This window comes from Mytilus californianus, unplaced genomic scaffold (assembly GCF_021869535.1).
Source record: "Mytilus californianus isolate M0D057914Y unplaced genomic scaffold, xbMytCali1.0.p SCAF_4, whole genome shotgun sequence".
NCBI classification, from domain to species: Eukaryota; Metazoa; Mollusca; class Bivalvia; order Mytilida; family Mytilidae; genus Mytilus; species Mytilus californianus.
In genome coordinates this window covers 82,725,895-82,753,513 of record NW_026262690.1, presented here as the reverse complement: position 1 = coordinate 82,753,513, position 27,619 = coordinate 82,725,895, and the positions used below count along the sequence as shown (strand labels likewise).

Genomic DNA, 27,619 nt, shown 5'->3' with positions numbered 1-27,619 from the left:
TGCTTGGAGATATTGATTTGATATTTGGTATATATTTTGACCATGACAAGTTACAGCTCAAGTTCGAAGTTTGTTCCATTCGGATGATTATTTTGCAGAGTTACGGTCTTTAGACTTAGAAAATTCACGCAAATAATCAGTTTTCCACACTTTTTTCGTCATACTTGAAGATAATGACATGATATTTCTTATATAGTTTACACCATGACAATTTAGAGAACACTTTAGCATTTTGTTCCGGTACGATGAATTTTTAGAGGTAGAGGACTATGTATTGCCATGCAATACTCTCAGAATACTTGTTTAAACCTCTTTTGTACAAATAACAATACAATAAACGGCAAATATGAACATTGAAATGTGATTCATGAACCAACAAAGGTAAATACTAACTTAAGCACATTGTTGCACCTATCTTTCAGCCAAAATTGCTGCTATTCTGATGTGCCACAACTGAAACAATAAGTTTCTGCGTCAAGCGTCTACACATTGAAATTGTTGCGAGAAATAAATGGAATATTTATGTGTAACAAAAGAGCACTGTAGAAATATGAAGTGTCAAATATGACTGTTAAATATCCCATAACTATGGAAATACAAACCGATTTTTTTTTAAACCAGATTTGTTTCAATCGAAAGGGAGCTTCCTTTTATGCATTCCAACAATAGTGTAAAGTTTTAAAGACACCAATCCAAGAAAGTGTGTCCAAATTGCTTAAGATGTCTTAGGATACATCCGAAAAACAGCCCGTGGCTGACATCATCAAGTTTAATTTGATGTTAGACGATATAAAATGAAATTAAATTTGGGTAAATCTTGGTGTTGTTGATGAGGTATTCAAAAATATCTATATCGAAAATAATTTGGAAAAAAACATTGTATTAAAACAACGTTTGTTCAAGAAAACTGCAAGCTATGGTTTGATATTTAATAATAAGAAATCTTATATTCGTGACCATTTAAGGAACGTTTAAAAAATAGATGAGCAGTTTTATCATATTGAAACTGATGCTCATGTTACGGTGATTATGCCGTGTAGACTATATCTCTTTCCAAACAAACCAATTCGGAAATATGCACTTCATAAAGGTGAACAAAAATAACGTAAAAAATCATCACGTTGGATATACCAACTGTATCCTAACCTAACGATAGGTATAAATCTAGCTTAAACATGATTATGATTCTGAAATGTCCTAATATTATAGGTAATTGCAAAAAATAAAATATAGCGTAATCTGAATTGATCATTATTTATAATGTACATCTATGTATAGAAACTAACAATAAATGAAGTTACAAACGTCTATTATTTTTCCATTCACATCTAGAAAACTGCTGATAACAATGAAATTAGATTAAAATAATTTAAGAAACTTTTGATTTTTTTACGAATCCATATCTCATTCGAACCACTTGTGGCACAAACTTTCTCAATATACACTAGATGCCTTTTTTTAGTTGCTATGCAAATAGATGCTCAGAAATATGAATGAAGCCCTTGGAAATCTTGACACACCTAGCGTCATTGTTAAAACTTGCGCAGGTTTGGCTAGCATTAAATGTTTATGGGTTCTTAGATGGAGTCGTTATGGTAGGGTTTCTCAGTATATTATCAGCGCATCAACTTTTAACAAACAATATAGATTTAAAACAATAAGTGGCTATTCCTTTTAAGAATAATATTTTTTTTTAAATTTCAGCAAAGCAAATTTCCTACACGACAGGAAAATTGTAAATTAATTGCATTTTTTTAAAAGTGATAGGTCATAAACGTATAGTTATAGACAAATTCTAATTAAAAGTTGTGATGGATGTTGGAGCGAGTTGTTTGTAAACACGTTTCCAATTACTTGCAACGAAATAAATTATTATCTGAATATAATTGTGCTTATCTTCGAAATTGTTCAAAAGTTCATCAGCCATTTAAAAAAATCAACTGTATTTTAAATTCACTTCAGATAAAGTAATAGTTGTATTTTTTTCTGTGACTTTTCTAAATCTTTCGATAAATTAGACATCAATGTTTATTACATTAAATGAAGTCTTGTAGTTTCGACGACGAGTTTGTAATTTTTTTTAAAAATTACTCGAACAAAAGACATTAATCCTTTTTTGCCATTGGTGTGTTTTAGCTGGAGAGCCACATGGTTCTATATTAAGATTTCTTTTTGCAAGTCTTTATTATTGATATTGCAGAAATCTTCCCTCGATATGTAGATTATTTTCAGATGTCGCATCTACCAGTCATTTTGATCATGACACGTCATAGATAACATCAGCTATAGGCAACGACCTCAGTGAGCTAATCGATTGGTCCAAGAAATATTTGATTTCCTTTAATGACGAAGAACGGAAATTATGTTTTTATTTCAATATCAAAACCTCAGAATGAATCATAGTTGATGGTTAGAATATACAAGTTGCAGAAGATCATAAACAATGTAACATTATAACAGTGACGCTAAATGGACCATGTTGAAAGTGGAAAATCTATATTGAAAGAAATGATGAACAGTAAATTTACAGAACTTTGAAGTATGTAACCGGTTTAAATCTTTTTAACACCCTGCAGATATACTTGGTTTTTAAAACTGAACAAAACATACATGCGATGTGCTGCTGTCCGATTTAATGTATTTTTGTACTAAAGTATCATGGAAAAGTATTTTTCCGACATAAGAAATAACAATCCATATGTAAATGTAAGTTTTCACATTGTAACGTTTTTTGAATAAGCAGAGTTTTTAAAGTCATATTTTAAAATTCATCCGAACAAAAAAAAACCATCAATATAACTATGTGTAAGTATTCTCATATACGATGAATGCCAAAACAATCAAATATTTTTCGTAAATTGTGACTTTAATCGTTTTTTTTTAATCAACTAACTTAACAATTTTTAAAGCTCTTCCACTTCGTATTTGCATGGCTGTCTCACTGTTTTTATTCGAGCACCACTGATGACTCCCATGTAGACGAACGCATGTCGTGCTTACCAAAATATAAGCCTGGTATCTTTGATATGTTTCGTTACCACTTTCTTAAAACGTTCAACTTATCATTCGGTACATAGATTGTTTAATTATATGCAATACCATTATAAAAAGGAATAAGATCTTCCTAAATAACTATGGGAGATAAAATACATAGCTGTAAAATGCAACAATTCATCAAATTTGGTTTAAAAATGTGATGTTCATTTAGGTTGTGTCACACTATATTTTGCATTAATTAACTTAGAAATAGTCATGGTTGCTGTTCCTAGACCACCATGTTGTCAGAAAGCCTGTATTATATTCTACTTAGCCAAGTCAAAATCTTACCAGTTCTGAAAAAAATAACCATAATTGAATAACATTTATTGGGTTGCAGCTGAAACTTAATAACATTTGGTTTGATAAATATCACAGACAATTATGTGTATCCAGTTTTCACATAAAATAATATATAAAAATGATCACAGGAATCTCCAAAATACTAGACAACACAACAGTGATTACTTGCAGCTTCTCTGACAGCAAATATAGAATGAAATCTTCAAGATATGGAATCAGTTTGGATACAATTCCGACTGTTCTTCGTATTATGGTTAAGTCGGATCTTAACAAAGTTTTATGGAAGCCATCCTGTTTTGTTTTATCGTTATTGAATATTTGTGTAACAGGTGACCATGGATGCTCCTATCAAGTTTTAGAGCCAAAATCCTGTCCTGACTTTACTTCAAAATTTACCTGTGGTGAGCATCAATTCGGTTGCTACTATTAGTGCAGGTTCTGTTTACCCTATCACAGCACTAGAAATCACTCTCAATATTTCGTGAGGAACTTGATTCACAGTCTATACAATTAAATGTGTTGCGTTTGTTGTGTAAAATGTCTTTACGTTGATTTTTTTTTTAAGGGAGAGAGGTCCCGGTATAGTGTATCTTTCTCCGACGTAAATCATTTTCACTACAATCAGCCTTGAAAACCAGCAAATTACATTTAAATGGACATTTTTAAAATATAATCTCTATTTGTAATTTACATGTAAAACATTAAATGGCTTCATATGTATATGCATTACTTTTTTTGTTATATAAACCTAAATAAAATGTCTATTTTCAAGCACAAGATAACTATGTTTTCACTTAACCTTCGATGTTAAGTCATATTGAAGTGAATCCTACATTCTAGAATAGTATCTTAATCATGTCAAAGTCATCTGTCGTCTAGATAAACAGTTAGCGAATAAGCCAACGATCCGCAATATCTCAAATCTTCAAATTGGAACTTTATGTTTCTGTTGGACAGATGATTTTATAAACACCATGAAATATAGCAATTATGCTAAGACATCGGTATTATATTTAGATATGCAGAAAGGCTTAAATACAGTATATCACTTTAACTAAAACCCATTAACCATTTCGGAATGAAACGACTATGGTTAGTTTAATTATTTGTAAACCAAATAAGGAAAATGACGTTTCGTCATTTGTTAAATTTTCACTATTTTTACCGTTACGAGATTATCCGAACGTTTTGATATTGATAAATGAAGATGGTTGATATGCTTTCAAAAATAACACCAATACTGATTTAAATTCTGAAAAGACAAATGATACACGTTAATGAAGGAACAACAATGCATGGCCGAACCACTTCCAAATGTGAAACTATGTACACATATCTAATAATTATGTACAACAAACAGAGAGTTTACTTTCTACAGTCACGCATGTTTGACACTCTACTGTATCACGAATCCGGACCAGTTTATGTATTCATTTTTTTTTTCTAACATCATGAAATAAATATTATAGATACAATGGATAAGCGTCTGTTCTTGAAAAAGAAACCATGAGCTCGGAGGCTTTAAGCTTAGAAGGTATTGTGAGTGAGTTAAAATAACCATGTTATCATGTTCAACTGTGCATTAATTAATCAAAGCTCGCAATTAATCGGTTAGAGAAATACAAATATAACAAAACACGTCTGTTTTCAAATTAAATTATTATGCATCTGAATAACATCTGTAATTTACAAAATAAGAACTTATTTTCTAAGTATATATAACATTTATGTTACCCACATTTCTAGCAAGAAACCTTTTTCTAGGCAAATCATGATTTAAGCGCATAGGGATTTGCAAATACACATTTGTAAAGATATGTAGTAAAACAGATGAAATCATACTAATCGCATAAAGAAAAAAATCACATACCTAATTAAACATGATGGGCATTTAAAAAGTCGGAGTGCGGATATGTATGTTCTAACTCTTTTGGGTCATTGTTTAGAAACAACAAACAAAAGAATTATGTCAATTGGGCTTGCTCTGATACGATAACTGCACTTGAATTTTTACTAGATAACATTTTTGTTCGCTATGGAGATTTCGTATATCGTCAAGTTATCCGAATTCCAATTGGGACTTACTGTGCACCACTTATTGCGGACCTATTTCTGTATTGTTACGAGTTACAATGTATGACTAAAATCAGCAAAGACCCATCGATACAACATCTGATACAAAAATTTAATAACACTTTTAGATATTTGGATGATACATTTGCTCTCAATTATGACGACTTCAATATGTACACTTAAGAGATGTATAATGGTGAACTGACTTTAGATAAAGCTAATACTAACAATGAAATCTGTCTTTTCCTAGATCTTGAAATCTATATCTTTGACGGGAAGCTTAATACTAACATTTACGATAAAAGAGATGATTTTAAGTTTCCTATTGTTAATTATTCATATTTAGATGGTGAGGTTCCATTGGCACCATCTGGTGTTTATATATCCAAACTTGTACGATTTGCTCGTGTATGTAACAATGTATATGGTTTTAACGAAAGAAATCTCTGTATTACTGAATAATTATTACACCAGGGTTTACGATATCACAAACTTTCCAAACTTTTACTAAATTTTATCATCGGTACAAGGACATCATTCGTAAATATAAATCAACGTGCAGGCATCTTATACGTTCAGGTATTTCACATCCAATCTTTTATGGTTATATTCTCTTCAAAGTACAAAAATGTCGTCATTCACCTCAAAAGCTAACAAAACATTTAAACAGACTTATTCAGAAGGGATATAGTTACGATACTGTTGTCAAGTCATTAAAGATGGCATTTTTTGGAACTAGTATTGATTCATTCATAGGGTCTTTGCGTCAGAAACACATTTATTCTAAAAACCAGTTATTGACATGATACGGGTTATGTTCCTCTCGTATATTTTATGATGGTATGATACTAAACCCCTTACAGGAGGAATTGTGCTTGATTTTTCATATGATGAAGACATAATCTTACAATCAGTTTAATTGAAGTCTGGAGCTGGCATGTCAGTAACTGCTAGTAGTCATTTATTAATTTATGTTCATTATTGTCATTTTGCTTAGTTTCTTCTGTTACCTTATCTAACATCGGACTCTGACTTCTTTAAAACTGAGTTTTACTGTGCGTATTGCTGTGTGTTTTTTTTTATTCAACATTGGCTAGAGGTATAGGGGGAGGGTTAAGATCTCACAAAACATGTTTAACCCCGCCGCATTTTTGCGCCTGTCCCAAGTCAGGGACCTCTGGCATTTGTTAGTCTTGTAGGATTTTTTTATTTTGGTTTATTTATATATGTTTCGGAGTTAAGTGTGACGTCCATTTTCGATGAACTAGTATACATTTTTTTAAGGGGCCAGCTGAAGCCCGCCTCCAGGTGCGGGATTTACTCGCTGCGTTGAAGACCCATTGGTGACCTTCGGCTGTTTTCATCTCTTTGGTCGGGTTGTTGTCTCTTTGACACATTCCCCGTTTCCATTCTCAATTTTATATCTATAACACAAAAATGAACAAATTGAATGTTATCATTTTTTTTTTAAATACGTGAAAAAGCCAATAATAATTTTAGAATACACGGGAACCCGCTATTACATGAAAAATATCCACAATAATATACAAAATAAGAAAACGGCAAAAATAAAGAAAAAAGGGACAACAAAGAGAAAACAGGATTCGAACCTAAACCAACAAATCTCTACTTCGAACTTGACTCTACAACTCATTAATCTTTACCTCGCGGCTACTAACAGTAGGACAACCGGATGTGCCTTTTTTGTCAAAATGTGATTCGGCGGCGCTCAGTAGTCCTCCGCCGAAAATTGGACTATTTTGCGTCGGCCGACGTCAACTGAAAAATGGCGCGCTTTTGTAATTTTTTTTCGTTCGTTTGCGGCAAAGTACCGACTTTAAATACTGTTGATTGTAAGCAAATCTATATGAGAAAAATATATGAATTTACATATTATTTTCATTTTCGAACATTAAAATACAAGGAAATCTCATTTTTTTATATCTGAACATAGAATTTCGGATATTGATTTTCTGCACTGTAGGATAAATTGGCTATATTAAAAATGAGAACAAAAAAATACCTATTTTTCGATTTTTAAAAATTTCTACATCATATTCTCGCTAGTTTTTGGCATCGAAATTCGTAAAGAACATGAGTGTTCAAGCCAGGGCAAAAATTTGTTCCCATTTTAATGTAAGGGTCGCAATTTTTTATAGGTTTTTCCTTGCATGGTCGGTAGATTTAGAAATTGGAAGAGTTTCTGTTTTTAAAGTAAAATATTCATTCAATTCTCATGGAAAAGTGAATCAATAGATATTAAACTCCTTTAAAAATAACAATATGTGTCAATAAATTGTAAAATAATAGATTTTTTTCGAAATTAAAGAAGGCGCCATTTTCGTCTTTTTTTCTATTACGTCAATTGGTCTGCTATAATTATTAGCTGTTTCTAAAAATTCTCCGTCTCGATTTCTTTTATACTTTTATTTAATTATCTTTGGTACATAATGTATATGTTATGAAAAAATTAGGCACTTCTATCGAGTACAAATGGAGAACGGTCATCTTTATTTTGTATGTTCCCACTAAGGGGTCGTGGTCCTCCCTAAACCTTGGTTTCTGAAGTACACGATAGCTAGTCTTCTCTCAAAAATAATTATCCACTAAAATTTATTGAAACATAACAAATATATTTAAAGACATCAATAAATTCTAACTGCTAGAGATTGTTTGAAGCAGAATTGCCGGAATCGACCTCAACCGATGTTGTGTCAGTTTATAGACCAACGTTGTCAATTTCCGGCGCCGAAAATGTCAACGTAAATGTCATTAAAAGTTGGATTCTTTACTTCTTTGTAGCAATTTTGTTTATATGAATGCCAAGGAAGTCATGCGATATGTTTAATTCATATCAACGATATACCAAAACAGACCGAGCTTGGTAAACTAACAGTTTTAGGCCTACATTATCATGGGATTGATTTGTTGATATCGCACTTCGTTGACGTTGATCCATATTTATTTCGTGAATATTTTTAGTATGTTACCGGCCGATGAGTTTTAAATGAACATCTAATCTGAATAGGCCATAGAAAAGCTATCGGTTTTTTTCTCATAAGTTTCCTTTCGTTAATACAGTTATCGTTATGTGTTTTGTTTTGTTTCTTTTTTGAAAAAAAGAGGGGGGTGGGGGTTAATTTTGTCAAAGGCGTGTGTCATTTTATTGATTCTTAATTTCTGGTTTGCAGTGTTGGTTTAAACTCTTCATGACTTTACTTTTTAAAAATTCAATGTGCAGTTTCTTAGGGCATTGGTATAACATGTATTATGACTATTGTACTAGTATTAATATATCTATGCATATGGGGAGGACCATTTGCTATTCTAGGTAGGTGGTGGGAAGGGAATCCTGGTCTGTTCGCACTAGTACTTGTTCGCTCTGTTCTTTTCTTTTATTTTGTCTTGTTTAATCACGAACATATATTGACAGATATACTGTTCCCAGGTTAAATGTAAATTAGTTGAATGAAGTATGTAAATGTTTGTTGACAATTAAGTGAATAAACTGCACAAACCATAACGTGTGAGGTAGTAGGATTTTTTTTCTGGATTGACTTTTTATTTGCATCCATGCTTTTCTTTCTAGATAAATTTTCACTTTTGCATACTCACTGATGCAGAATATTCATTTTCAGCCTCTATTGTGTGATGTTATTTGGGGACCTTTTATACATGTAGCTTACTATGCGTTATTGGTTCTGCTCATTGATGAAGGCTGTCAGAGACCTATGCATATATTTATTAACCTTTTCGTCATAAGGTATCGGGGGAGGATTCAGGCAGGGGCGTGGCGTGTGGGCGTGCGCTCCCCCTAAAATTTGCAAAGCATAGGTTGTCCTCAGCTTAATAAAGAATATTCCGATCATTTTACCTCAAAAAAAATTTTGGTCTCGCTCCGCTCGGCGAAAATTTATGTTCGCACACCCCCCCCCCCAAAACCTAAATTCCTGGATCAACCCCTGGGTATCTTGTGGAGAGTTGTCTCATTGGTAATCATACCCCAACTTCTTATTTTTATATTGGAACTGTAATCAAGTCTTAAGCAGGCAAACTGAAAGGGAACTGTAGTACCTTTAATAAATAACTACTGACAAAAAATCAATGAAATATTCAAAGGATACAATGAAGCTAGCCATATGAAATATTTTTTTGTTTGCTGTGCACTTCTTTTCTCCTTTGAGTGGCAGGGGTATGTTATATGGTTGGCTGTATCATAACTTGTGATAGGATATAGTTATGCAGTGTTAAATACCGGTCCCGATGGTACACAGATCCCCACCCCAAATTGATAGGGATAAAATTATTAAATTATTTCACTCAATCTCAACAACAGGACAAAAGTGAAGGAAATCAATCTAAGCATACTAGATTATTTAAGTATGTGATATGTGATAAATATTCAAAAGTGAGATTATTTGATCAAATCAAGCCTTGTCATACAATTTCTTGAAAAAGTATTAAAGCAAAATTGAGTTCTTCTGCAACATATGGGCAAATGTCTAATTTTCCATGAATAAAGTCCAATAATTCTGGAAAGGCAAAACTTGAATTCGCCAAAAGCAAAGTGAGCTTTCTGTAAATTACACTCATACAAAACAAGAGGCTGTCAGAGTGACAGCAAACCGGATTTTCCTGCAGAGGTCGAACCCTGAACAGTTGAGCAAGTATGGACACTGCATTTAAGCTTAAAACAGCTCTGAATTTGGATTGTGATTGAATATTTGACACAGCATAGGTTTGTGACACAAAATGAATGTGGTTTAAGAACTGAAATACTTGAAATTGGACATTTAAATACCTATTATGGTCCAATATCAAAACTCTAAGTACATATTAGAATCAGCATATCAAAGAACCCCAAGAATTCAATTTTTGATGAAATCAGACAAAAGTTTAATTTAAGACCCTTTGGACCTCAATGTGGACCAATTTGATAAAGGAGCCCACAATCCAAAATCTCTCAATACATGGATAGATTCAGCATTTCAAAGAACCCCATAAATTATTTTTTTGTTGAATCAAACAAAGTTTAATTTTGGACACTGATTTGGACCAACTTGAAAACTGGGCCCAAAAATCTAATATTTAAATACAGGTTTAGATTCAGCATTTGAAAGAACCCTATATATATTTAATTCATGTTGAAATGAAACACAGGTTAATTTTATCCATAATATTTTCTGTGCAAAGGGAAATAACTCAAACTGGATAAATAGTTCTCTAAAATAAGATATGATGCAATTTTTTTACAAATTATAATCAATAATATAATAACAACAACCAGTGATGACTTAGTTCTCTAAAAATAGATATGATTTAACACTCAAACATTGTTAGAATCAGCATATCAAAGAACCAAAGAATTCAATTTTTGATGAAATTAATCAAAAGTGTAATTTAGGACCCTTTGGACTCTAAATGTGGTATTATCTTATTAATAATGAAAAGAAATACAGGTTTAGATTAAGCATTTCAAAGAACCCTATATATATTCAATTTATGTTGAAATCAAACACAGTTTAATTTTGGACCCTAATTTGGACCAACTTGAAAACTGGGCCCAAAATCAGAAATCTAAATATATGTTTATTAATAGACAATATAAGCTTAGTTTTTAAAGGAGTTTACTACATCAAAAAAAAAAATATAAAGCATTCAGAAAATTAGTTTTTACAGAATAACAAACAAACTTGCCACAAAATTCTACAAACCATTTACCAAAGAAAAGAAGAAAAAAATGCGAAATTTTATTTATCATTAATACAATGTCATTTCAAAATCTATAAAACTTATCAGTAACAAGAAATAATTGTAAGTTACGAAGTCTCCCAAACAAAGCTCCAATAATTCGTCATTCCCATTGTCGCGTGACATTGGGCAATGTCCAGTACAAATTGGTTTATGATATGCATTAGTGACGCCTATGGATTTACCCTGTATGTCATTCAAATCTTCTTGAAATTACGAACAGGAATTGATATGGTTTAGGGGTGGAGATCACTGTTTACAAGTTCCCAAAAAGGGGGGGGGGGGGGGTGATCCCCAGAAGACTCTCCCTTTATTTCATATGATTTGTTTTTTTGTCCCGTACAAGAATATATATGGTTTAGGGTGGGGATCTCGACCGTTTACAAGTTCTTAAACAGGAGGGGGTGGGGGTGACCCCAGGGGACTCGCCTTATATTTCATTTGATTTGTTTTATGGTCCCATACAAGAATATATATGGTTTCGGCGTGGGGATCTTGACCGTTTACAAGTTTTCAAAAAGAAGGGGGGTGGGGGTTACCCCAGGAGATTTCCCCTTAATTTCCTTTCGATTTGTTTTATTGTCCCATTCAAGAATATATATGGTTTAGGGGTGGGGATCTAGACCGTTTACAAGTTATCAAAAAGAAGGGGGGGGGTGAGGTGAAAGAATATATATGGTTTAGGGGTGGGGATATCGACCATTTACAAGTTCTTAAACAGGAGGGGGTGGGGGTGACCCCAGGGGACTCACCTTATATTTCATTTGATTTGTTTTATTATCCCATACAAGAAGATATATGGTTTCAGGGTGGGGATCTTGACCGTTTACAATTTTTCAAAAAGAAGGGGGGTGGGTGTGACCCCTATGGACTTCCACTATATTTCATTTGATTTGTTTTATTGTCCCCTTCATGGTTTAGGGGTGGGGATCTCAACCGTTTACAAGTTCTTAAACAGGATGGGCTGGGGTGACCCAGGGGACCCGCCTTTTATTTCATTTGATTTTTTTTATTGTCCCATACAACAATATATATGGTTTGTGGGTGGAGATTTTGACCGTTTACAAGTTTTCAAAAAGAAGGGGGCAGGGGGTGACCCCCGTGGACTTCCCCTATATTTCATTTGATTTGTGTTTTTGTCCCATACAAGAATATATATGGTTTAGGGGTGGGGATCTGGACCATTTACAAGTTCTTAAACAGGAGGGGGTGGGGGTAACCCCAGGGGACTCGCCTTTTATTTCATTTGATGTGTTTTGTTGTCCCATTCAAGAATATATATGGTTCCAGGGTGGGGATCTTGACCGTTTACAAGTTTTCAAAAAGAAGGGGGGTGGGGGTGACCCCTATGGACTTCCCCTATATTCCATTTCATTTGTGTTATTGTCCCATACAAGAATATTTAGTTTTAGGGGTGGGGATCTCGACTGTTTACAAGTTCTTAAACAGGAGGGGGTGGGAGTTGACCACAGGGGACTCGCCTTATATTTCATTTGATTTGTTTTATTGTCCCATACAAGAATATATATGGTTTTGGGGTGGGGATCTTGACCGTTTACAAGTTTTCAAAAAGAAGAGGGGTGGGGGTGAACCCGGGGACTCCCCAAATATTTCATTTGATTTGTTTTTTTTGTCCCATACAAGAATATATATGGTTTAGGGGTGGGGATCTCAATCATTTACAAGATAAAAGCACATTCTCAAATTGAAGGGGGTGGGGGTAAGAATATATATGGTTTAGGGAGACTTAATTATCTACAAAATGTCTAATAATGAACAGTAATTTTCAAATTTCATTTATACAGTCCTAGTAAATTTCAAACTTTATATATACAGTCCTACAGATCTTATCAGGAAACAGAAAATTTTCAAATAAATTTGTCACTCCAATGATATTATATGCTAAGATATAACCCAGATCTAATTAATAATTTATAATGTAATTAACTTCAAAATGTCTAATAATATAGCTTATAATCATTACCACTTTGGAAATAGATAATTTTCAAATAAATCTGTCACTCCAATTTTTATTGTGAGATAAGACATTATGCTTAGTCATAAAAAAGATAACAAGAGTAAAATATTTAAAAATTCCACTTTTGGATATTAAAAATGGCGATAACTCACAAAGGAGATATACTAAAATCTTGAAAATTGAACTAGACCTTCATTAAGTCCCAGGAAACAACATTTTTAAATTTGAAAAAAAATTGTTAAAGCGTTTTTATGTTATTGTGCTGACACTGTTTGGCAGCCCCCCGTAGATCCCGCGGTACAGCAGCCCGCCGTACATCACCATTTTAATAACTGATATTTCCTTCGAAAATCCGGTTAATAAAAGGGAAACACTTGAGGCCAGAGTGAAGATATATTCGGTTGTCAAAAGTATAAAATAAAACATTTGGAATCTTATTAATTATATAACAGTGATATTGCTTTGATAAAAAGTTTTCATTTGATAAAAAATTTCCTCTGAGTCAATAATCTGAATTTTTTACTAAATATTGTAACATTTCACTTATGCACATTTTAATGTTTATGAGTCTGTCATATTTAAAAATCCTCTTTTTACTACACTTTGAAGCCCATAGTTTGCTAAAGCTTCATTTATTTAATCCTGCATTAGTTCAACAAAAATGCCAGCTAATAATCACTTGAACCACCTGGGTTATTTGGTGGGGTTACCATTCTGTACATGAATATATCTCTCTTAATAAATTTCATATACATTTTGTAAATTGCTGATTCCAGGTATTAAATTTTTTATCCTCCAGTAAAATTATTCTCCTGACACGATGTGTTGTGTACTGAAAAAAAGAAAATATTTTGTTATTAAATTAAGTTTGTTTATTCAATCAAAACGTAATGAAGAATGCTAATTATAATATATTGTATTTCATTGTTATGGCCATCTATGACCCCAATACAGTCTGCTTAAGTCATTCTCTTATCTGAAAAAAATGGACAAATTCATTAAAACACTTCATTAGGATATAATGCACATCTTGTAAGAGTTAATTCCCTTGTATTGTTTTTAATCATTTAAATTAATTTTAAATTACTGTACCCTTCATTCTTGAAATTAGGTTTTAAATCCAAATGAAACAATATTGACATTTAAACAGCATAGATAATAGAATAAAATCTTTAAAATATTAAAAGTATACCATTTGGCCATAAAGTCTGAATGATTCCTTGGCCTACAATGTATATCCTATAAATTTTAAGTTCCAGTCCCAACTTATTACATTGGCAACTTTCATGTCTGACTGTTAAATGCAGAATATTTTCAGTCTGTTTCCTTATGAAAACAGTTCAAATACCATGTATATTATGTTTTTGTTTCATATTTGGGGGATTGAAATCATAGCACATTGTCAATAACCCACTTTTGTAACCCTATTAAAACAGACAATTTTGGATTACTTACCCTTAATATATTGTCATGATTGTAGTCCTATTTTTTTTCTGTTAACAAAAATAATTTTGCTTTCAACATCACTGGACATTACATTTGATTACTGTTTTCTTGTTGTATGTACAGAATATCATACATGTACAAGTATTTTTGTTTGAATAAAAAAGTCCTCTGTTTTGAATTTTTGATCCTTAGTGAACATCTTTCTCCATCCTGTAAATATAAAGCAAATTTACATACAATTACTATTAATGTTTATATACTAAATTATTCAAAGCAAAATTAAACTTTGCATTGATATTATCAACACATGAATACAAATTTGCCAAATAAATTACCAAGAAAATACATGTACATGTAAAAAAATGTATTAAGTATTATAGATAATTATTCCCCCAGCATTTTTGCTCAATACATGTACATAAAAGTTTCAGACAAAGAAAACATTTCAAAAGTCTTGAAAAATAATTTTTAGGTTTAACAAGGAGCAAATTTATGTTATACCAAACCTTTTGATAACATTTTTATATTTAATAGTTTGCATAAACATCATAAGATCATAACATGTCTATTGTACAATACAAGCTGAAATTTTATACATTTTGGGGGCACTCACAACCCAGTTTTATTTTAATTTAAATCCTGGAACCACCACTGTCATGACTGTATTGTCACTAAATTGACACCTTGAATTTGACAATATTAATGAAGTTTGAGAAAGTAATATTGTTAATGGATTATCATTTCTAATTAGATTGTGTATATAATCATGATTGGAAGAATATACATGTACATGTAACATGTCAGATATAACATGTATAAAGAAATTGTAAATTAATTAGTTTCTGGGGATTCATGTAATGCAAAGCAGCACGTGTACAAGCTTTTCAAATGGGTGGGTGATTGGTTAATTTCAATGTGTAAATTTCTTTTATAATTTCAGAGTTATGATTTAGAGGATGGCTATCTTAATTTGTTTATGGGAAAGATCTGGTACATGTCCATGTAATCATGGTAATTACCAAACATAAAATATACATTGCTCAAGAGTGCTGACACAGGATGAACATGTCATTGAATATTCTGTCTAATAAAAAGGAAAGAACAATTGTGTACAGATTGAAAAACTAGAGGCTCTCAAGAGCCTGTGTCGCTCACCTGACTCTACTTTGGTTTTAGAAATCATGTAAAGATAGATAAAAATCATAACAGATACCGATACAAATAATGATTGAGGCCAAATTTTGATTAATATTGGTCCCGTTATTTAATAAAATATCCTGGTGGCCATCTTGAACAGTAAATCGGCAACAAAGTAGCAACACTTGGTCAGCACTTCATAAGGAACATTCATGCTATGTTTGGTTTCATTCCATTCAGTGGTACTCTAAAAGAAGACATTTGTATGTATTTCCCATAGGGTCCTATGTTAAACTAAGCCCCTCCCCCTAGCGGCCATCTTGGATGATGGATCGACTGCAAAGTAATAACACTTGGTCAGCAACTCATAAGGAACATTCAAGCCATGTTTGGTTCAATTCCATTTAGTGGTTCTCTAAAAGAAGACAATTGTATGTATTTCCCATAGGGTCCTATGTTAAACTAAGTCCCCCGCTGTCGGCCATCTTGGTCAGCACCTCATAAGGAACATTCATGCCATGTTTGGTTTCATTCCATTCAGTGGTTCTCTAGAAGAAGTTCAAAATGTAAAAAGTTAACGCCGACGACGGACGACGCCGGACGACGGACGCCAAGTGATGAGAAAAGCTCACTTGGCCCTTCGGGCCAGGTGAGCTAAAAATGAATCAGCCATAATAGTAAAATAAGAAGATGAATATAATGTCCCCTTAAATTCCTCCTACCCACCCACCCACATAAAAATAAAAATTTTCGTATGAGTATGGATAGTGAACCCCCATTGACAGAAACAAGTGTTTGTGATTGATTTCCCTTTGTATTATTACTATATATATATAAAAATATTAATTTTCGCGAACCATTTAGGTCACGGAAATTCCATTTTTTGCCATCAGTAAGGAGAGTTGTACAAATAATGTGAATACACAGAACCCCGATCCAATTCATCTTTTGCTAAAAATATTTATCATTTTCTGTTTTATATCTTCTAACATCATTCCATTTTTCTCTAATTTCGATTAAAATATGCCAAAACCTGCAGTAAAAATAGATGTATGCCCCAAATAAACATTCCCCGATTGGTTGAACTACTATGGCGTCGATGTAAAGCAAGGCAAGCCTCGATGTAAAGCAACGCAAGCCTCGATGTAAAGCACACGCTTCCCAAGAGTAAGGAGAGTTGTACAAATAATGTGAATTCACAGACCCCCGATCCAATTTATCTTTTGCTAAAAGTGTTCATCATTTTCTGTTTTGTATCTACCAACAACATTCCATTTTTCTATAATCCCGATTTAAACATGTCGAAACCTGCAGTAAAAATAGATGTATGCCCCAAGTAAACATTCCCCGATTGGTTGAAAAGCTGTGGCCTCGATCTAAAGCAACGCAAGCAAACGCAAAAATTTCCGTTGACATGTTGAACTTCGACCCCGGGATTCAGCCGAGGTAACCTTCAGCCGATTCACATAGAGATTTTCTTGCGCTCAAATGTAATTCTAAGTGAAGTATACTGGTAAAGTAAAATTACATTCTTTTACAGAAGTATTTACACATTTTATCATTAATGTATTGTCATGCTACTGCATATTTACGCTGAGCTTTAGTTAAATATAATTCTATACAAATTTTGTTACGTCAAGCATTAACAGTAAGAATATATTTCGCGCCAAAACAAGAAAATAATCTGTATCACAAAATAAGTTTATCAGCATCTTTCTGAAATTTTCCAACAGAAAGTAGCGTTAATTATAGAGAAATTTTGGTGAGTATTATTTATTAATGTTAAGGTTCTCCAGAGGTGGTTCTCTACACCTTCTTGGCGGTCAATTTAATCCCATTTATCAATTATCCCCGATGGCACCCAGTCGATTTGTGTCATGAGCGAAAATCTTATCTATTTGATGAAATAACTTCTTCATTAACTGTACATGCAATAGTTTTGTAGTTTTTGATAACCGTGCACATTCCCATTACATGTCCGCAAGATAAATGGGTTATGCATTTGTGAATTGTCGGTCAGTGCGTGATCACGTGACATTATTATTTGTAAACAAACGGGCTCCCCATGTAACACGTGTCGGAACTATCCATACCAAGTGCAATCAATCTTATATTTCACTATTTGATGATATTTCTGTGTCTGTTTGTAGGTTTTGCAGATAAGATGTCATAGTGTAGTTTCATAGACAAAAAAGTACCATGATTGTTCCTGTTCAGTAGTTGTGATTTTTTTTTATAGAATTAGAAGGTAAGTCTACATAAAATTTGCTGTTACAAAATTTTGGAAATTATTTAAAATTAAGGAATGTATCTCCCTCATGCAAAGCTCTGATTCCTTGCCCAGCTTTGGCTATACTTTTTGTCCTTTTTGGTTTATTGCTCTTCATGTTTTTAATGAGCTTTAGATTTTCAAATATTTTAGCCTTGAGCATCACTGAAGAGACATTGATTGTCAAAATGCGCATCTGGTGCAGAAAAATTGGTACCGTTTATGTTATTAGTCATTATTTAATGAATATAAAAATGACTCAACACTCTGTGTAATTTTTCCCCAATTTTTGAAACATGCATAATTTAAAGAGCATTTGCTTCCCTTGAACCCTCCCCCCACCCCTACAAATTGCTCAAAACTCGTACTCATAGTCCGAGATTAATGTCCAACATCTGTTTTTGCGATTCCGACATTTTAACTCTTTTATTTTCAAATTGAACACACTCGGCCATTCAGCTTATTTGCATCAGAAATGAACGAGGTGTTAGATTATGTTTTCCTATTGAATAAGGGTCATTTTCATAAATCAGCTCTCATAATGCATTGTAAATTACTTTTTCTGTTGGTCAGTCACAATGTTTTAAAGTTAAAGTTAAAATGCCAGTATTGATGTGTCAACTGTCCAAATATGAGAAAATAGCGGGTGGCAGGTCGATTAAACTTACTTAAATGAAGAGAAAAATGAACTAATTGAGGCTCGATAAGGGTCATTTGCATAAATCAGTTCCCATAATGTTGGTCATGTGACATTCTTTTAAAGTGAAAGTTAAAATGAGGGTGGTAATGGGGGTACCTTCATGACGAATAAGGGTAAAAAATCTTGCCAGATGACGTTAACGGTAATTTTTGGTGCATGACGATAAAATGAAGACTTTCTTTAAGACGTGAAAAAAATTGACAGATTTTGATGAATCACGTTAATTTTTTCCCAAAAATAACGGTAACGATAATTATTTGAGACCTCTGATGAATCACGTTAAGGATATGTTGACGAATCACGGTAAAATGTTAACATATTTGACACTAACGGTAGCCAAATTGACCCTTTGACGCCTGACGGTAAAGGGCATTCATGCCCTCTAAAATGCCAGTATTGATGGGTCAATGTGAAAACTGTCCAAATATGAGAAGATAACGGGTGGCAGGTTGATCAAACTTACTTAAATGAAGAGAAAAATGAATAAATTGAGGCTTGATTTATATGGATCCAGTCGCCTCCAGAAGCAATGAAGCAGCACATCCACTTTGGACGGGCAAATATCATCTATCTGATATGGGACCAGCTGAAGTCCCACTGCCCTAGCTGGTGTCGCAAAACAGTTGTTGGAGGTTAGAGTAATCTCCGACTACAAAACTCAATTCCAATGACAAAAATGCCCTAATCTTTAATTGAAAGCATTGGAAAAGTAAACTGTAAATTATAATTTTGACAATGACCACAATTTGTTTTAGTTCAATGTACATGTAATAATATGCGGGATAATACATGAACTTAATACTGCTTCAAGGTTATACAGGTTTGTCAATGTAAAATAAAATAATTTGTTTGCTAACTTAGGGAGCTACCATTTGATTTTTAGGGGGTGGGGGTCTAGGATGAAATTTGAAAAAAAGGCAGGATGAGTCAATATGAAAAAAAAGGCAGGATGACAATTTATGTAAAAACAAGTCGGGATAAACTAATAGAAAAAAAGGCAGGACAGATTACATCTCGAACTTAAAAAAAAAAATGCAGGACAAAATATTCATCCTAGCCCCCCCTTTTTCCCCCCATAAAAATGGAAAGGAAGCTCCCTTATAGTGTTTCCTTCAGCGGGTGTTGGCCTGGAATGGTACCCTGCAGTTTTCATACGCCTGTTCATGAGAAATATTATGGTATGCCTTTGTCCGTCTGTCTGCCCTGATCTGTCTGTTTCTAGCATGTTGTCCACTAACTCAGTAATAGTTCACCAATTTGCATTAAACTCTGGTGAATTGAATATATCTACTGACGTGAGCTTCCTTTTAGATTTTTAGGAATTTTATAATATACATTTTCAAAATGTGAGGTTTTATTCATTAAAAAAGGGGGATTTTCATGTTAACGCCCATTAACTCTTAAAATGCTTTGTTCACTAACTCTTCAACGCTTTCACCAATTTGCATGAAACTGTTGTAAATTGATTATTTTATAAATTTTAGGTTTCCCGTTTCAGAGTTATATGGGATTGTATTCATGTATTGATGTGAGCTCCCTTTAGATTGTTTTGGAATTTTACAATTTACATTATCCAGTTACAATGTAAGGGGTTTTATTCATTCAAAAAGGGGGATTTCCATGTTTTTTGACATTAACTCGAAAATGCTTTAAGCAGTTGTCATTTGTCATGAAACTTTGGTTAATTGTTTATATATATCTATTGATGCAAGCTCCCTTTCAATTTAATAAATTGTGGAATTTTATTCATAAAAAAGGATGGCTTTCCCAGTTTGCAGATCAAATTCAAAAGTTTGTACATGCACTTCTCTGGCATTGTTTCAGTAAATGTGTAAATTATAACTGACATAACTAATTTTGACAATGACCACATATTTTTAAGTTCAATGTACATGAAATATACAAGGTAATGCATGTAGACTCGATACTGCTGCAAGGTTATACAGGGTTGTCAATGAAAAAAAATAAATTTGTTTGCCAACTTAGTGTTTCCTTCAGAAGGTTTTGGTGTGGTATGACACCCTGTCATTTTTATACGCCCGTTTACGGGACGTACTATGGTATACCGTTGTCCGTCTGTCCGTCGTTAACATGTCAGACATTAACTCAAAACCGCTTTAACCAATTTGCATAAAACTTTGGTGAATTGTTTATATCTATTGACATGAGCTCCCTTTCTGTTTTTATAAATTTTAGATTTTACGTTTCTGAGTTATGGGGTTTTATTCATTAAAAAAAGGGGGATTTTCCAGTTTTCGGACAATAAAAGCTTTCACCAACTTGCAAGAAATTGTGGTGAATTGTTTATATCTATTGACATGAGTTCCCTTTCGATTTTTATATATTTTAGATTTTACATTTCTGAGTTACAGGGTTTTATTCATGAAAAAAGGGGGGATTTTCCAGTTTCGGACAAAAATCAAAAATGCTTTCAGCAGTTTGTATGAAACTTTGGTGAATTGTTTATATCTATATTGATGTAAGCTCCGTTTAGAATTTTATAAATTTTACATTTCTGAGTGATGGGGTTTTATTCATTAAAAAAGGGGTGATTTTCCAGTTTTCGGACAATAGCTCAAAAATGCTGTCAGCAATTCTCATGAAACTTAAGTGAATTGTTTATATCTATTGATGCAAGCTCCCTTTACATTTTCATAAATTTCTAATATGACTGGGAATTAATTGAACTTTATTTGTTTATAGTCTGACGACAGATTTACTAAGTATTGCGCAACAGCACAGTGTATTGCACAACAGCAAGAAATCTTTAATTTCATCACGTTCTAATGAAGTAACAAGCTTATTTTGCCGAAAGTTAGAATGATTTGATCTACGCTTGAGTAACAAGTACCAGAAGTGATAAAAAAATTGTCTGTATGAAAATAACATGCAACCAACTTTAAAATCAATGCTTTAACCTCCTAAAGAAAATAAATCGTTTATGTTTTTGAATTTCTTTACTTTCAAATGAAAAATTGCTGTTTCATCGACTTGGTAAATGTTGAATATTGCCGATGACGAAAGCCACTGAATTTGAGTATCGTAAACAACAGGGCGACTAGATTTCGCTTTTGAAGGTCGGTCAAAGCCAAGTGGCGACTGGTAAAGCGACTTTGTCGTCCCAGTAGCATGGTAACGTGAGCCCTGCACAATGCTTATTACTTTAAAACACAGTCCTGTAATATTTTTTATTCTACTTTGAATATTGCCTGCTTATTTCAGCAACTATTCTTACAAAACAATCCTCTATTTATCCTAGGTGTTGCACTCAGTATTGTTGATTATATTTATATGTATATGTAGTAAAGTGAATGCAACCCCCTTTTTGAAGGTAAGTAACAGTTAACAAACTTTATCACTTATCAGTAGTTTAGAATGGTTTAAAAAAAGATCTAATAGATGTTACATGCATTATGACTTCCTCTCAAAAAGTTTGCATGTGTTTTAAAGTGGTTATTTAGCAATGTAATTTTTTCCCTCAGTATTAACATTAATTTGGAATTAAGTTAAAGGATTTCAGTTAACCAAAATTATTTCACGCCTAATTTATATAAACAAATCCCATGACGATATATAACATGTACAACAATCAAACATCAACCCACGCCAAACTGGATGTAATTGAAAGACATCTAGAGGTCAATATACAGTCTTGAACAAAAGACAAAATAAGGAAAAATATAGCGAATTTTTGAGAATTATTATTATTGCATGTATATTTGCAATATTTAAAATGCATAGTTTAAAATCTTTTGAGTTTTAGGTCCATCTACCATTTTAGAAAACTGGGATTTCATTGCAGCTAGTCTATTAGATAACATTTTATAGTTTTGAATGTTTCTTCATCAGTTAACTAAAATTAGGTGGAGGTATGTTCTTATTTCTGACAGAGGGGTACTCAACCTATATCAATTTGTGCATGAAGCGATTGATAGTTGCTAGATACTGAATAATTTTACCACAAATTTGTTAAAGTTTTAACCGGTGTATATATTTAAAATATGTTAATAAAGTTCATGTCTTTTTCAGGACTTCTGATCCAACCATGTAGTATGGCATGTTTGTGAGATATGGTTTTGGCCAGTAGGATGTTCATGAAGGACCTGTAGTACAAAGTATATCACTGGATTGAGCTCATTGTCTAAGTGTATTATTAAAGTGCTTTGCTTTGAGCTCAGTTCATTGTTATGCAATTCATTCTTTGTGAAATAAAGATTTGACAGACAACTCTCATGTACAAGGAATTGTCAAAGTGGTATCCATTCTATGTACAATGTAAGTAATAGGGAGATAAAAGCATTTTATTTAGATTTGAACCAAACATTTTTTGTCCATTAGCCAAACTAAAAAAATAAAGCACAAATTCACCAAACAATGCTACTGGGGCTACTAGCAATATGATGCTAGGTTCTTTTGTTACACTTTACTTTTTTACATCTGTACTGCCTACTGGCGACTCAGTCCTGAGTGTAAATGGTCATTCAGTATGTTAAGAAAAAGACCAAAATTTATAAGGCCTATCTGGCCTAATTGATTTCTAAAATATATTTCATTGTACATGTTCAACATTTATCATTCATTTGTTTATTTCTTAATTTGTGTGAATTAACAGTAAATGTTAATTACTACACTTTCATACCATAACAAAACTGCCTTACTGTATTGGTATCACTTATATTTGTATCCATATAACAAAAAAAACTGAAAAGAGAATGCTTTTGCAATAGCTTTTTCATATTGAATACTAAAACTTTTTAGATATTTAGACATATTAAGTAGATGTTCATAATATCCGCTTGACATTTTATCATATGACTTCTGTAGTTAGTTATGAGTCTTTGAAGCATGCTCACAAAGGTTCTTTTGTTGATATCATTTTCATACTGGTCAAAACTTTTTTTTGCTTTGACCAGCTTTGGAGGAGATATTTTCAAAGAATTAATAAAAAATAACACAGAAATTAACTTTCTAGCTCATCTAGCCCCAATCATCATGTCAGGCATTGTCATTACTAAAAAACATTAAATGTCTTCTAAACTGAGAAACAATTTCCACATTTAACCGAAATCTTTTACTTATGATACTAACAATCCCCCACAAAGTAATATAAATAGAACCATACAAATAGTAAGCAAATACATGTTCTCAGATACCATCTCCCATATAAAAAAATCACATTAAGAAAAAAATGAACCTATTATGTGTTCCTCTCCTAGCTACAAAATGTATCCAAAATCAAAGATGTGGAACATATATATTCTATCATAATCATTTGGTAATTAATGCAATTAGTATCTCTTCCATGCCCGTGTTGAACATAAAAAACTAAATATTACATAAACAACACCCCTAATGCTCATGTTGGTTGTCATTGTGCAACACAGTTAATACATAGAAAACATAAAACATAGAACTCCTTTTGTCATATAAAACACTGTCAAACATCCAATCATACTATCCACACTGATCTGTGTCCACACTTGTATATATGTTAATATAATAATGAAAGTTTTTTTAAATATTAAATTTTGGTGTATATGAAATGGGACGAATCTATTAAAAATTAGACCAGCTATAAAATAGCCAACAGTTGAAGTGAATATGTCTTACATTCTAATGATTTGCATTTGCAGATCCAGAAATTTTAATAAGAGGGGGCCCACTAACTGCCTAAGAGGGGGCCCGCTCCAGTCATGCATCAGTGATTCCCTATATACATTATAATCAACCAAATTTTTCCCACAAAAGGGGGGGGGGCTGACCCCTGCCACCCCTAAATCCGCCTCTGATTTGATAATGGACTTATGAGTTGAATTTGAAACGTCAGCAAAATTCATGTGTATTTGGGGGGGAAATTACCACCCATTTTAGAGAACTTACAGTCGGCATTACACGTGATCATCCGTGCATTCAAATATGATTAATTTTGGTCCGTATTTGCTGTTAGAGGTTTACAATGTTCTATTATCTGAGCACGAAGTGATAGCGTGAATATTTTCCAGGGAGATTGTAAAGAATGTGCAGAAAGTAATCATCAACCAGTTGATGTTTTTCTGTATATAAAGAAGAAGAACACTTTGAACAGTTTGAAAACGGATGTTGACAACTTGTGTGGGTATAATATTCCCGGAGACAAGGACGAATACCTAAGACCGAAATCAGGATATAATTCACCAGTGGTTGGTGTAAATAGTGTATTCAATATATGAAAAGGAAATGATGAAAAATGGGATTTCAATTTTCACGTTTCATATAATTTTACACTTTATTTTTGCCGTTTAAATCAATTTTTGGGATCCCAATTATTTGAAAATAATTAACTCGGTATTTCTGAAATAAGCCTTTACCTTTTATGTTGTGTGGCATTAAGTTTTAGCATCCAAGAATGTCATAAATGCGTCTTTACAGCGTGGAATACCAAATCCAACGTCAAACAATGGCCGCCATTACGTGTTGACAACGTCGTCTAGTGAACCGTATCACTGAGCACCGAAATCAATACTCAGGCGCTTCCGGTTGTCCTACTGTAACTTGTACTATTCGATTGTCTATTATGTATATTTAAAGGTACAAGCCCAGTGTGTCCGTTGTTCCGATTTGTATCATATTTTCATTGATATATATGAAATAGACATCTAAATTGTAACCCATTTGTAGTCGAAAGGTTTCGTCAATGTGTTGATGTTAGTCACACATAACAGATTTCAAGGAGTGTTAGATTCCCAGTGTAGGCATATAAAAATTACAAAAGTTAAAGGTAAGTTTTTAAATTAATTTCATTAGTGAACAGAAATCAGTAAATTAGCCAATTCAAACTTAATGAAATTAAGCACACAGATGAAACAATTGAATTCCATTCCAGAGACAGATTTAGGAAGCGTTTTTTTAGAAAAAGAAACCACGGTAAATGAATAGGCTGACGTCACGACACTCAAAAAAATAATTGCGAATCGATATATTGTTTTGTTTCGATCACATGTAAGACGACACTACACATTCACGCCAAATGGATAAGTTTTTATCTATCATCCAACTCAAATTTCATGTATACATGTTATCCCTACCTCATGGGAAACTATTGAGCCCAGTATAACTTCATTAACCACCTTGCGTAGCCATGAATCCCAGTTCCGTCATCATATTCATCATTATTGATATCCAAACCAAATGTGAAAGCCATCCTCAACGGGAGGAAAGCCATATGAGCAAGTGCATGTGTTGACATTAAGTCATGTCCCATTATTTGTAGCGGGTTCAAGGTGCTGTAACAACTGACATCAACATTGTTAACGAGAAGGCGGCCATTATACGTCAATGGAGCGTAGACTCCCGTTCCATTCACTGTCTGTATTGATAATACAGTTGTCATAATAACCGTCTTACGATCTTTCGCGGTCGTTAAAAATCGAAGTTGATTACCTGGACTGACAGTGGATGCTTGTTGCGGGTTTCTGTTTTCTCCAACAAAAAAAATATGATCAGGGGTCAATATGATTTCGCCAAGGCCGTGGATTATTTTTAGAAAAGTAAATTGACCCGTCCCTAATCGATGAAGCCATACAATAACTTCGTCTTCAACAAGAATTCCTTTGCTATTTAATGTTATAATCTTATCACCAACCCTAAGGTCTTTCATTCGTTTCATATTTCCATTACTGAGTTCTACAACAGAATTTTCATGAAAACAGTATCCAGCATTTTTTGATTTAGCAGTGGTAGTTCTATCATCTACTATTGGGGGCTGATAAGTAAATTCCCCTTTCAAAGCTAAATTTATAGCCCTCTGCATGATAAAACTTTTATCTTTGTCAACTTCAGCAACGATATGGTACAGAGGATAAAGATCAAGTGAACTCCATAGAGGAACAGGGGAATACTCCAATGATTCTACCCATGCTTTCCAATCACTTTGATCTATATTTTCTAATGATGTCTTGTACGTTTCTTTGTTTCCACCATTCCACTGTAAAGAAGTTGAATGAACGGATGATAAACTTTTCTGAATAGTACTTTGTGTGTTTGCCTTGGAAAAATCATAGCCTGCATATCCCTGAAAAAAGAAAAATTTTGCCGCCAATGCAATTTGTACGTCTTCTACAGACTGTTCTTTTTCTACTTTAACATGGCATGTTAAAGATCCTCCTAAGTACGCACCGATCACGACATACATTCCCCATTTTTCAAAGAAAACCTTCCACTTGATCACATTAGTTTCATCCTTCAGGTTATAATCTGAAGGAAGATCTTTTACGTCAGCTATAAATTCTTCATTCATCTGAAATGGTTTCTGAATTACAACACGCCAAATTCTTTGTTCAACTGAAATTGTTTGAATTTTTGAACTGCCTTTATTGTAACCACTTCGAAAATTTTTTTTTTTTTTTTTTGGGGGGGGGGGGGGGGGGGCTTTGGAAAACACATATAGATATAACTATAAATATGACCAGTTATAACTTATCAAGCCGAAAATGTGGAATACATAATTTTGTCTATAGTTTTATTTTTGCAAGGTACTTGATTTTCTCGCTGTGTTGAAGACCCATTTGTGGCCTTGGGATGTTTTTCTGCTCCTTAGTCGGATTGTTGTCTCTTTGACACATTCCCCGATTCCATTTTAAATTTTATAAGACATGTTGCTTGTTATCTTTGTTTGTCTCTCTGTAATCGTTTTATAAGTACATCAATATACTAAGTCACTTAAGTTAACCTCGTTGCAGTATCTGCGTTGATACCTAAGTTTTAGTAGGGTTCATATGTTAAATCTTCTGTGAACTGTTTTCTTAATTTAATTTTGTTTTTTCGACGTTTTATTTTTCCACTTGTTTAATTGACCATTAGGTATCTTCTTTCTCTGATAAGAAATGGTATTTCTCACTTTCATCTTTGCAACGCCGAAAGTCGAACGATGTGAGCCGCCTATGGTTAG

The 27,619-nt window shown here is 33.1% G+C and overlaps 1 protein-coding gene across 1 annotated transcript; it reads right to left on the bottom strand.

The window, feature by feature from the left end:
• Positions 1 to 2,631: 2,631 nt before the first annotated feature.
• LOC127738701 (desert hedgehog protein A-like) lies at positions 2,632 to 26,931 on the bottom strand. Its single transcript, XM_052250043.1, has 2 exons — positions 25,758 to 26,931; positions 2,632 to 3,332 (listed from the first exon to the last, which is right to left on the bottom strand). The coding sequence occupies exon 1, from the start codon at positions 26,861 to 26,863 to the stop codon at positions 25,769 to 25,771; it is 1,095 nt and encodes a 364-aa protein (XP_052106003.1). The 5' UTR covers positions 26,864 to 26,931; the 3' UTR covers positions 2,632 to 3,332; positions 25,758 to 25,768.
• Between the last annotated feature and the right edge of the window lie 688 nt (positions 26,932 to 27,619).

What these genes read in the sequence shown, in the direction of transcription:
- LOC127738701 (XM_052250043.1), bottom strand. Translation starts at nt 26,863, where the DNA reads ATGTATGTCGTGATCGGTGCGTACTTAGGAGGATCTTTAACATGCCAT.